This window comes from Rhincodon typus, chromosome 26 (genome assembly GCF_021869965.1).
Source record: "Rhincodon typus isolate 14 chromosome 26, sRhiTyp1.1, whole genome shotgun sequence".
In the NCBI taxonomy this organism is placed as follows: domain Eukaryota; kingdom Metazoa; phylum Chordata; class Chondrichthyes; order Orectolobiformes; family Rhincodontidae; genus Rhincodon; species Rhincodon typus.
The window spans coordinates 1,470,138-1,483,708 of NC_063357.1; the positions used below are offsets into that span (position 1 = coordinate 1,470,138).

At 41.8% G+C, this 13,571-nt stretch overlaps 1 protein-coding gene across 1 annotated transcript in view; it reads right to left on the bottom strand.

Annotated features, from left to right (window-relative positions):
• The window catches only part of smg6 (SMG6 nonsense mediated mRNA decay factor), a 340,627-nt gene that overhangs the window by 314,283 nt on the left and 12,773 nt on the right, over positions 1 to 13,571 (bottom strand). Inside the window, 2 exon segments of the mRNA XM_048612318.1 lie at positions 2,234 to 2,265; positions 9,863 to 9,973. Of these exon segments, the coding sequence (XP_048468275.1) occupies positions 2,234 to 2,265; positions 9,863 to 9,973 (143 nt within the window).

Here is a 13,571-nt window from a genome sequence, read left to right on the forward strand (position 1 = left end):
CCTCATTTCTGAAGAAGGGTCTAGGCCCGAAACGTCAGCCTTCCTGCTCCTCTGATGCTGCTTGGCCTGCTGTGTTCATCCAGCTCTACACCTTGTTATCTTATATTTAGGGAAGAGTGTTCATTGCAACATAAGGTTAAGAATAACAGTGGCAAATTACATCAATTAATTCAGATTAAGAACAATCAAATGGCAGAGAATGGACTTCAATGGGGTAAGAGCAGAGCTGGATTGAATAAACTGAAACCAAAAACCGATGGGAAAAACAGTAACTGAACAATGGGCTACCTGCAAAGAGATGATTTCAGCACAGAAAAAGAATATTCCTTTAAAAGGGAAAGGGGTACCAAACAAATCCAGAACTTCCTGAATGACTAAGGAGATAGAAATTGAATTCAAGAAAATGTGTGCTTAAGACAGGTGTCAGATAATAAATATAATTGAGAACCAAGATGAATACAGAAAGTTCAGAAGGGAGGTGAAAAAGCATGAACAAGGAGCAAAGAGAGACTATGAAAGAAGATTGGCAGCTATTATGAAAGGAAATCGCAAAGTCTTCTGTAAGTACACAATAGCAAAACAGTGGTAAGAGGAGGAGTACACTCAATTAGGGACCAAAAAGGAAATCAACATTTAGAGGCAAGAGGTATGGCTTATGAGTTATATGAACATTTTGCATCTGTCTTTACCTATTCAGCAGACACTGTTCAGGCTTTGGTGACAGGGGAGGAAAGTTGGCTAAAATTGATAAGGAGGTGGGACTGGATAAGTTGTTGATTCTTAAATTTTATGAGGTACCAAGACCAGATGCTGTGCATTAAAGGATACTGAAGGAAGAGAGTGTGAAAACCGCAGAGGCATTGTCAATTATCTTTCAGTCTTCCTCGGAATGGAAATTGCAAACATTACAACCATTTTTCATCAAGGGCATTAAGATCTGCCAAGTATTACAGACCAATCAGTTTAACTTGGGGAAACTTCTTGCAACAATTATTCACAATAGAATGAGTTGGATTGATTCAAAAGAGTCAGCATGGATTTACTCAGGGAAAATCATAACTAATTTGTTGGAGTATGTACAAAATGGTAAAAGAGAGGACTGATGAGGAGAAGGCTATTTCCATGGAGCATTTGGACTCTCAAAAGGTGCTTAATATAGTGTCACACAACAGATTAGGATTAAAGTTATACATCAATAAAAGGGACAATAGCAAAGTGGATATAAAAACTGGCTGAACGACAGGAAAACAAGAGTAACAGTCAATGGATTTTTTCCAGATTGGAAGAAGATTGCTAGTGGAGTTTCACAAAGGTCAATGTTGTGACTCTTGCTTTTCCTGATATACATAAATGATCTAGATCTTGGTATAGAGGACAATTTCAAAGTGTGCAGATAATAAAACTTGGGAGAACTGTAAATTGTGAGAAGAGCGCACAACTTTGAAAGGAAAAGAGCATGTTGGTAGAATAGGCAGAAAGTTGGCAAATGAAGTTCAATGCTGATAAGTGGGAGATACAAAGAACATGGAGATACAGTATAAAGGGTATAAAGTTTTTGAGAAGATTTGTAGCTCTGGTTGTGGATGAGGTTGTAGACTTGCTCACTGAGCCGGTGTGTTTGATTGCAGACGGTTCGTCACCCTGCTAGGTAACATGGTCAGTGTGCCTCCGGTGAAGCTTGGTGTACCGTCCTGCTTGTTATTTATATGCCTCGGTTTGCTGGGGTGTTTAGCATTACTTCCAGTTCTGTTTTTCAACGGTTTGTATATTGGGTCCAGTTCAATGTGTTTGTTGATGGAGTTCCGGTTGGATTGCCAGGCCTCCAGGAATTCCCTGGCATGTTTCCATTTGGCTTGTGCTATAATGGATGTGCTGTCACAGTCGAATTCATGTCCTTCTCTGTCCATGAGTATTGAGACCGGTGAGAACTGGTCATGTCCCTTAGTGGCTAGTTGGATGTTTGCGTATCCTTATTGTCAGTTTTCTTCCAGTTTGGCCTATGTAATGTTTCTCACAGTCCTTGCATGGTATTACGATGGTTTTATTGGTTGTGGGTATGGGACCCTTTACGTTCGCCAGTAGCTGTTGCAGGGTGGTTGTTGGTTTGTGGACCCCCTGATATCTACACGTCTGAGTAGTCTTGTGGTCGTTTCTGATATGTCTTTGATGTACAGTACGGTGACTAGTGTGTCTGGTCGCGTTGTGTCTTCTTGTTATGGTCTGTCATGGAGGCAACGGCAGATTGTGCTTTTCAGTTATCCATACCTTTTAAAAAAAAGGTCCGTATAAGTTCTCCTGTTCCTAATGTACAAAATACCATGCAAAGACTGTGAGAAACATTACATAGGTCAAACTGGAAGAAAACTGACAATAAGGATATACAAACACCAACTAGCCACCAAGGGACACGACCAATTGTCACTGGTTTCAATACACATGGACAGCGGAGGACATGAATTCGACTGGGACAGCACATCCAACATAGCACAAGCCAGAGACATGCCAGGGAATTCCTGGAGGCCTGGCATTCCAACCAGAACTCCATCAACAAACACATTGAAGTGGACCCGATATACAAACCACTGAAAAACAAAACTCAAAGTGATCCCAACAAACTGAGGCATATAAAATAACAAGCAGGCAGAGCACTAACGCTTCACCGGAGGCACACTGACAATGTTACCTAACAGAGTGACGAAATGTCTACAATCAAACACACCAGTTCGGCAAGCAAGTCTACAACCTCACTATAGAACGTACTCTTCCAAAGTGTATACAAGTGAGGATAGGCAAGGATACATATATGTGTTTGTCATTAAAGGTAGCAGGAGAGGTAGGGAAAACTATTAATAAAGCATACAGTAATTCATGCTTCATAAACAGAGGCACAGAGTGCGACAGTATAGAGATTAGGATAAGTTTATGTAGGACACCGGTTGGAGCTTAGTTGGAGTGTTGTGTACAGTTCTAGATGCCACATTACACAAAGAATGTGAAGCATTGGACAGTGCAGAAGAGGTTTATGAGAGCGTTTCTAGGGATAAGGCACTTCAGGTATGAGGAAAGATTGGAGAAGTTGAGATTTTCTTCCCTTGGAGAGAAGGCTAAGAGGAAACTAGATACAAGTTTTTAAAATCATGTGGGATCTGGATAGAGCATTGAGGGAGAAACTTCCCACCACAAAACAATCAGGAAACAGTGTGCACATATTTAAAGTGTTTTGCAACAAGCAAATGTGAGGTTAGAAAAACCTTTTTCACACAATGAATAGTTTGGGTCAGACATGCACTGCCTGCTGGCAGGTTCAACTGAGACATTTAAAAGGGCATTGAATGACTATTTAAACAGCTACCATGTGCACGGGGAAAAGTAAGGATATTGACAAGAAATTAAAATGCTCAAACACCAGGGCAGACATGATGGACAGAACAGTCTCCTTCTGCACTGTTACAATACTGTGAAAGGGAAGTAATTTCAACTACAGAACAAAGCTTTTACTCCCTATCGTGAAGAATTGAAGAGAAGGTTTGACCCCTTTATTACCTTAAACAGAAAGTGAGGTGGATACCCTTGAAAACAACAATGTGCAGAGGTCCAAGATCATAATCAATAAAAAGGGAAATTGAAACAGAGTGTGTTGTTTTATGCCACAGATGTTTTAGTTCAGAAATAGGGTTGGGCTTGCTGCAGTTATACAGGGCCTTGGTGAGACTACAGGTGAAGTTGCGTGTGCAGCTTTGGTTTCTCCCTAAGACAGTCCCATAGAGGGGGGGCAGAAAGGTTCACTAGGTTGATACTGGGGGGTGGCAGAACTGTCCTATGAGGAGAGACTGGTTTGTCTGGGCCTGTATTCACTAGAGTTTAGAAGGATGAGAGGGGATCCGATTGAAACATAATTTTTTTTAAACAGGTCTGAACAGCCTGTACTCTATCCAGACCCTACTTCAACATTCTATATCACTGCTTTTTGCGGAAGAGAATTCCAAATGCAGGAAGAATGTTTTCCTCAAACTGCGGAGTCTAGAACTAGATGCCACTGAGTTGGGATACAGGTTAGGCCATGTAGGACCTGAGATGAGGAGAAAGACTTCTTCATTCAAAGGGTAGTGAACTTATGAAATACACTACCACAGAATGGTGTGGAGGCCAAACTCATTATGTATATTCAATAAAGAGATAGATAATTTTAGGTTTTAAAGGCATCGAAGGATATGGGAAGAAAGCAGGAATATGGCAGAGAAAGTGGATTATTATTGAATGGTGGAGCAGGTTTGAAGGGCCAAATGGCCTACCCTTGGTCCTCGTTTAAGTGTGAAAATGGCAGGGAGATGTGCTCATCAAGCTGGAAGATATTGAGCACGCAGAATTTAACCAGACTTCTGTATGTGCTAGAAGGTGCATTTCTGCTAATCATGAGTGCAAGTAGTGAGTATTACTATTGCATTTTCAATCACCAGTCATCCATCCAACTGAGCTAACAGACCCCTACTCATTTAATTTACGGCCCCTTTGAAGCTGTGGTTCCTTAAAGCTCTCAGTTTGTGACAGTGCTTTGAATGCCAGCTGAGTAGCATTTTCCACAGAACACTTTAAATTAATTCAGAATGAAAACACTAACCCCTCAGCTATGAAATCACAGAAACATAGAAATTAAGAGCATACAGCCCCCCCAGTTTCTTAATTGTCAAGGAGATGAAAAATTATCTAATTCTATCTTAAAAATACTTAAACATTCTGTATTACTGCTTTTTGAGGAAGAGAATTCCAAAGACACTCAACCTTCAACTTTTTTCCTCAGCTTTGCCTTAAACAGACTCCTTATTTTTAAATTATGACCCTGCCCCTCCACCACAGCCATGTATTGAGCACGATACTAATGCTGAACACAAAAGTCAGTGATAATGCTCCCTATCCATGAATCATGAAGTAGTCTGGTAGAAGTATGTCAGAGCTACTACCTGTGAGACATTGGTCAAACAGCAAGAGCCTACTCATCAAAACTGAAAGTGTACAGCCAACAGGAGCAGAGTGTGCTCTGCCTGCTTAAATACAATGTACCTAGATAGCATACTCTAACCCTAAAGACAAAGCCCACGATCAACAGGTATACACAGTAGGCTTGCGGATTGAGGGACAGCAGCTAAGGGGATGACAGCATGAACAGAAACATCTCATTGGCAGCTGAAATAGCTAATCCTGTTTCTACGCCAGTGAGACTGTCCCACACTGGAAACTGTGGAGACAGTACACTAATCGAGAAGTGGAATTCACTGAATCCTTTAAAATATCCGTGGCAATGAAGTTTGATAAATGATGATTAAAATAGATTTTAGGTTTTAGGTATGATGGTAAATAAGGAGAATGTATTCTCAGCATGAGATTCTAGACATGATCTGGAGTTAAGGGAGAAGGACTAGACAGGCAAGATGGTTAACTACAATGTTGGCTCTGGATCCTGCTCGTCTAAGGTAAAGAAAAATATCCTGGACTGAAAGCAATAATTTTGTTCCCAGCCACACTGCCAGTAGTGCTCAGAACAGAAGAACTGATCATTAACATACAATGAGACACAACAGCTCCCTCAGTGGGAATCTCTCAGACATTTGGACCGTGCTGGGGAAGAAAAGGAAAGACAGGAATGCTAGTACAAAACTCTCACAGTATGAAGCAGGAGCTCCATCTCACTGCAAATCACACATCACCATTTAGTTTGGGATGGAGAGGGAAAGAAGATTGAAGAATTCCAATACAGATTCTACTGAGCTCAATTAACTCCTTCTGAAGACTAAACAATTGCAAACTTTGAAAACAAAGAGAATCAACCTCCACTAAACGAGGAGCAAAAGCTGCTGAATAAGAACACGTCCACAAAAGGATTGTTATATCAAGCTAAACTGGTGGTTAGATTGCTACTTTTTGCAATGAGCATTTACACTCACACACACACACAAACTGGTGTTTACGGGTCTCACATGTATTAAGGAAATTTTAGGTTGGATTATGTCAATCTCAGGAAATATCTGACAGACAACATTGGGCTTTTTGGAATGAATGGATGAATTTTTTTTGTTGAAATGGCTATTTGAAGATCTTTAGTGCAAAACGCACTGTAAAATACTAACACACTGCGTGTTAGAGAGGAGTTATCAGTGGGTTTAGGTGGTCAGTGAGCCAAACTCTGGTCAGTAACTGTCCTGTGGTTAAGGCCCAAAGTGGGAGACAATCTTCCTCAATAAACGTAATGCAGCTTTGCACATTTTTAAAATCAGGCCACTTGAAAACCTCAAATTCTCCAAATACCACGTTCCCATAGCCTAGGTCAGACATTCTTAATAAAGAGCAAGCAGGGGAAAGTTACTGGGTGACAGACACTTAGAACTGTACTTAGCTAAACATTTCCATATTGTAGATCTACAGGCTGTGTATAACTAGAATTATGATCGAATAACCGTGGAGTCAGAGGTACAGCAACAGTGCTGATAGTAGTGTTTTAAAAATCCATTACCAGGAAGAAATGGCACAAATCTGATCTGTGAAGCCACACTGGCACATAACAGACTTCCCGGCTTCACGCACTGAAAACATGATAAAGGGCGATTCCAAGTCAAAATTGGAGAAACACTTCTTGCAGACCAGCAAGGACAAGAAGAGATTATTCAGACCTCCCATCAAATCAAACTGTAGCTGATCCATATCCATCAATCCATATGCATTCTCTCCTTTATCACTATGCCGAGCAGAAGTCTGTTAATCGTCATTTTAAATTCTAAAATAAGCTAACATCCACATCTTTGGCTGGGAGATAGAGCTCCACTTGAACCACCCTTTGCATGAAGACAGTTTTCTAACTTTTTTTCTTGGACAATCTAGCAAAATTTAAGGTTCTCTCCCCTTTTCACAGACTCCACTACAAGCTGAGAAGGTTTCTCTCTATCCCACGAGTGCTTTCAAAACCTTAAAATGTGAAGCAAATCACTCTTTATCCTTCCCCATCCCAGGCAATACAAGCTTGCTTTATGCAATCTTTCTTCTTAATCTATCATATGGGTCTGGTAACATTATGATGTAGACTCAGGGCTGCAAAGGTTTAATATAGAGTTTTTAACAACTGGAAGTGGGCTGTGTTCAACTTAAATTGATCGGATAAAGCTCCAGTGTTTGAAGATTGTAAGACTCTTAAGGCACTCTCCATTCAGTTAAAAACTTCGAGTGATTGGCAATAAACATAATGCTGTTTTCAGACAGACACATTGATCTACTCTGCATCTAACCCTGGGCTCTACCTGTCCTGAGAGTATTTGATTGGGAAGGTGTAGAGGTTGCTTTACTCTGTATCTAAATCTTCTGTATGTGTCCCAGGAGTGTCTGATGGGACAGTGCAAAGGAGGCTTCACCCTATATCTAACATATAAATAATGTTCATGGTTCCTACAGCATCCAGTTGCCTTCTTGAACCACTGCAGTCCTCAGGGTGTCCTGTAGGGAGGGTGCTCCGCAACTTTGAAGGAAGTGATATATTTCCAAGTCAGGATGGCGAGTGGCTTGGTGATCGTCCCGTGTATCTGCTGCCCTTCTGGGTAGTAAAAGCTGTGGATTTGGAAGGTGGGAGGCTGGAATAGCACATCAGGTCAGATAGCATCCGAGAAGCAGGTAAGTCAATGTTTCAGGCCAAAACCCTAAGCTCTGACTAAGGGTTTCGGCCCGAAACACTGACTTTCCTGCTCCTCAGACGTTGTCTGATCTACTGTGCTTTGCCAGCCCCACACCTATAAATTTTGGCTTCCAGCATCTGCAGCCCTTATTGTCTCCTGGATTTGGAAGGTGCTGCTGGAGGAGCCTTGGTGAGTTATTGTAATGTGTTTTCTAGATGGTACACACCACTACCTTCGTGCATCAGTGGTGAATAGAGTTATGGTGAAGGTAGTGAATGGATGCTAAAGTACATTGCTTTGTTCTGGATATTGTTGGAGCTGCACTCATCCAGGAAAGTGGGAAGCATTCCAGTACACTCCTGACTTGTGTCTTGTAGATGTTGGACAGGCTTTGGGAAGTGAGGTGATGAGTTACTCGTTTCAGGATTCCTAGCATCTGATCTGTTACTGTAGCCATAGTATTTATGTGACTGGTCCAGTTCAGCTGATCACTGGTAATCCCCAGGATGTTAATGGTGGGAGATTCAGCAAATGGTAATGTCATCGAATGTCAAGGGGAGATGGATGGATGCTTTGTGAAGACTGTCATTCCGTGGCATTTGTGTGATGTAAATGTTACTTTCCACTCATCAGCCCAAACGTGGAGGTTGTCTGGTCTTGCTGTGCTTGAACATGGATTACCTCAATATCTAAAGAATTGTGAATGTGCAACGTTCAGCACCATTCAGCAGGAAATATCTCCACTTCTGACCTTATGATAGAGGGAAGGTGCCAAAGATGGTTGGGCCTGGGACACTACCCTGAGGAACTCCAGCAGAGCTGCCATTCAGTTGAGATGATTGACCTCTTATGAACACAACCATCTTCTTTTGTGACAGATATGTCTCCAACCAGCAGAGGACGTTCCTGCTGATTCAAAATGATTCCAATTCTGCTATTGCTGATTAATGCCATACTCTGTTAAATGGAGCCTTGGGGTGTGACTTTCACCCCAGCTATGGAATTCAACTCTTTTATCCATGTTTGAACCATGGCTGTAGAATAAGTCAGAAGCTGAGAGGCTTTGGCAGAACCCAGACTGAGCCTCACTGAGTAGGTTATTCCTTTGCAAGAGTCACTTGAGAGCACTATCAACAACTCCATCTATCCCTTGGCTGATGAAGAATAGACTGCTACATCAGTCATTGGCCGGGTTAGTACAGGCCTGCTTCTTCACACACAGGGTACACGGGAGAAATTTTTCACGTTGTCAGACAGGCACTAGTGCTGTAGCTGTACTGGATCGGGGTATTGTCAGGCATTTGATGGGGACGGTATAGTGGCAGCTTTACTCTGTATCTAACCCTATGTCATACCCATCCTGGGAGTGTTTGATGGCGACAGTTTAGAGGGAGCTTTACCCTTATCTAACTCCATGATATCACTGTCCTGGGAGTGTTTCATTAGAGTTGGTTGGTGGGTTTGATTTTATTGGAAAGGTCTGAGATTTGTTTTTCCATTCAATATTCCATAAAATATTCTTATTCATTGCTTATATAATTAAGTTCTACAAATACTGCAGCTCACAAGGAACTCATGCGTACAGTGTGGTAGCCACAGAGGATGATCAACAGTGAATTACACAGGCCATTCAGCCCACTGCTGGTTGTGTTAGACATGAGACCCTTCACAGCCCCATTGAAGTAACTGCGAAAGTGCAAATGATCTCAGTAGGGATTGAATATTCAGCTGTGTATTCAGCAGGGCTCTGCATTTCATCCTTTTGATATGGTTAAGTTTAAGAAGTTTTCATGAAACTGCATTTCTTAAAAATATGCACCATATCCCTGTGTAATCCTGAGATGTGACCTGCAGAGACCGCTGCCTTTTAAACCTCTCCAATGCATTCAACAACAGTCTATTCTGTTTATTTTCTGAGAGAGGAGTGAGGCTTTGATCCTAGTTTGTTCATTTGCCAAACTTGCCATCACAGTCGTGCAGAAGGCATGAATGGTCATTTTCACACGGCCCATCCGACTTGTTTTTCTGATCTCGACAAGTCACAGAGATCTCACAGAGCTTTCCAGCACTGCCACCAAGGTCTGTTTATGACTAAGTAAACATTAGCGAAAGCCAAGCTCGTCCACTTGCTCTTTCCCTCCTTCCTCCCACGCAAGCATATAATAAAAAAAAACTGCCAGCTTGCTCCCTGCACTGGGTGACAGACTGACCTTCCTCTTGGTTTCTTCGAAGAGGCTCATCAGACTCTCCCTAGCTGTAAGGATTGGATTGCTGGCAGCGAGACTTCGCATGTAATAGTAGACAGCATCCAGCTTCCGCCTCTGTTTAAAAAAATGAAAAAAGGAGCAAAGATGAAACCAGTTTAAAAACACAGACACAGCTCAGCTGAACCCAATTACTGAGCATTCCCACAATTGCTTCATTTTCACTGAAATCTATTAGTCATAAATTATCCAAGTTCATAAAACCACTGAACATTTTACCCCTGGCTGGCTTACCCCTGAGAACTAGAGCTCAGATTTATCAGACCCAACACAAATACAATAAAGCAGCCTCCTGTCTACACCCCCCAACCCCCAACATGGCCCCTAGATATTTTGAGAGGTGTATTTAAACATTCAGCTTTAGAAAGCTCTCATCAGCACTGGAAGTACAGAAAACAATCCTGACAAGTATTGTTTAACAACGAGAAAAGTGTTAGTTAACTGCAAATGCAAAAACCAAGCTAAGACTTCACATGCCATGGGTCATAGCAAGAGTACACACCAACCCCAAAACATCCACCACGTAGAACGCTATACACCTCACGTCAGGTGAAAACATTGAGGCTCAATACCAAAGACTTCACTATTCTCGCTAATGCACAGAACCTTTTAGATTCCATGCAATATCATTGCATTAATTAACATCAACCACACGCTTACAACATTCAATGTCAGGAAATCAAATTCCTTACCTATTTTAAATGTGAAATCTAATCAACTAGTGAGTTCAATAACTTCTCACCAGCACTTCAAAAACAGCCTGCATTACATTTCTCATGAACAGCTGACATCTAGTGGCACAAAGAACTAGCACATTCCAAACTTTGACAGTTTAATCTGAGGCATTACACTAAAGACCAAATCCAAAAGCAACAGCTTAGGATTCTGATCAATGGAGAAGACGCTTGAAGCTAGTGTTACAGACACAGCACATCCCTTAATAATGTCATTACAGCACTTCACAGCCGAAGAGATGTAGTGACTTTTTTATACCATAAGAAACAGGAACAGGAGTAGGCCATTCAGCTTCTCAACCCTACTCTGCCATTCAATGGATCACAGCTGATCCGACAGTTCTCACATCCTTTCTCCTGCCCTTTCCCCATAACCCTTGATTCACTGACTGATCAAGAATCTGTCTATCTCAGCCGTAAGTATACAAAAGGACTCAGTCCCCACAGCTGTCTGTGGCAAGGAGTTCCAAAGACTGACAATCCCGTGAGAAGAAATTCATCCGCATCCCAGTCTTAAATTGGTGCCCCTTTATTCAGAAACTTCACCCAAAGGAAGCATCACTGCCATTTTATATAGCGTGACTGAACAAACGGCAGTGGTAAGAAAGACCAGTTAATGGTTTAGGGAAATGTCGGCTTAGAATAGAATGCTTGCCAGGACACCAGGAAAACTCCCTACTCTTTTCACAAGAACAAACTGATGTTTTTGCCAAAACAAGTAATTTATTAGCATTCTATGACTCTAGATCAGGACAGATCTCGCTTAGTCATCGGAGCTGGTACTGGAAGACTGCTAGATTCTCATCAAATGGAGGGTCATCAACCTGGGATTAATCAAAGGGATAGTAATTCTGCTCTAAATCACTTAAATCAATGACTAAAAGATTAATCAGGAGAAATGAATTAGAACATGACAGGAAGCTAGCTAGAAATGCAAAAATGGATAGCAAATGTATCTGCAGCTATTTTAACAGGAAAAGAGAGTGAGTGGTGTGAGCATTAGACCTCTAGAGGGTGAAACTGGAGAGTTCATAGTAGGTAATAAGGAAATGGTTGCTGAACAAATATTTTGCTTATGTCTTCACAAAAAAAGATGTGGATAACGAGGTCGTGGAAGTATCTGTTAGATTCTGGAAAGGTTCCATCACCTTAAGTGGCAGCAAATATAACTTACCTGTTCAAGAAGGGAGAACAGCTGAAAATAAACTGTCGGCCAGTTAGCGTGACGTCTGTCATCAGGGAGATTTTAGAATTAAAGAGGTTACACACAGACACATAGAAAAATTCAACATAGACCAGCACAGCAACAGGCACTTGGCCTACCATGTCTATGCTGACCATGATGCCATTCTGAACTAATTTGTATCCCTCTATACCCTGCCTGTTCATGTGTCTGTCTGAGTGCCTCTTAAATATTGCTATCATCTCTGCTTCTACCACCTCCTCTGACAGCACATCCTAGCACTTACCACCCTCTGTGTAAAATAACTTGCCCCATACATCTCCTTTAAACTTTTCCCCTCTTACCTTAAACCTATATCCCCTAGTATTTGACATTTCCACTGTGGGAAAAAGACCCTGACTATCCATTCTACCCATGACTCTCATAATTTAATATACTTCCATCAGGTTGCCCCGCAGCCTCCAATGCTTTTCTTTTTCCCCCAATTTCCCTCAGTGATGTAAGGCTCACCAGCCTGTAATTTCCTGGGTTATCCCTGTTGTCCTTCTTGAACAAAGGAACAACACTGGTTATTCTGTTGTCTTCTGGGATGTAGCCTCTGGCTAAAGAGGATACAAAGATCTCTGCCAAGGTCCCAGCAATCTCCTCCTTTGCCTCCTACAGTATCCTGGGATAGATCCCATCACTTATCTACCTTACAGTTTTTCAAGACATCCAACACCACCTCTTTCTTAACATCGACATGCCCCAGAATATCAACACACCCCTCCCTAATCTTAACATCATCCAAGTCCTACTCCTCGGTGAATGCTGATGCTAACTACTCAATAAGGCCCTCATCCACTTCCTCTGGTTCCACGCATAAATTCCCTCTTTTATCCTTGAGTATTCTTTCCCTCGCTACCTTCTTTCACCTTATCTATGTATAAAATGCCTTGGGATTCTCCTTGATCCTACTTGCCAAGGACATTTTGTGGCCTTAATTTGATTTCAATTTCCTAAACCTTACATATGCTTCCCTTTTCTTTTTGACTAACCTTTCAATTTCTCGTCATCCAAGGTTCCCAAATGTTGCCATTCTTATCTTTCATACTCAGAGGACCATGCTGGTCCTGAACTCTGATCAACTTTAAAAGACTCCCATATGTCAGATGTGGAGTTATGCTCCAAAGACGCCCAATTTAATTTCACCAGTTCCTTTCTAATACTGTTGTAATTAGCCTTCCCCCAATGTAGCACTTTCACCAGAGAACCAGTCTTATCCTTATCCATAATAACCTTAAAACTTACAGAATTATGATCACTGTTCTCAGGATGCTCCCCCACTGAAACCTCGAACATCTGGCCAGGCACATCCCCCAGTACAAGGTCCAGTACAGCCCCTTCCCCAGTGGAACAATCTTCATATGATTTCAATAAACCCTCCTGGAGGCACCTAACAAATTCTGTCCCATCTAAACCCGTGGCACTAAGGGAGTCCCAGTTTATACTGGGCAAGTTAAACTCACCCACTACAACAACCCTACTGTTTTTACATCTTTCCATGATCAGCTCACATACCTGTTCCTCTATCCTGCTGGCTATTGGGAGGCCTACCATCATAGGGATTGCACCTTTCTTATTCCTAAGTTCTACCCATATGGCCTTGCTGGAAGAACCCTCCAACACGTCCTCGCTTAATACAGCTGTGACATTCTCTTTAATCAGTAATGCTACTCTCCCATACCTTTTACACCCA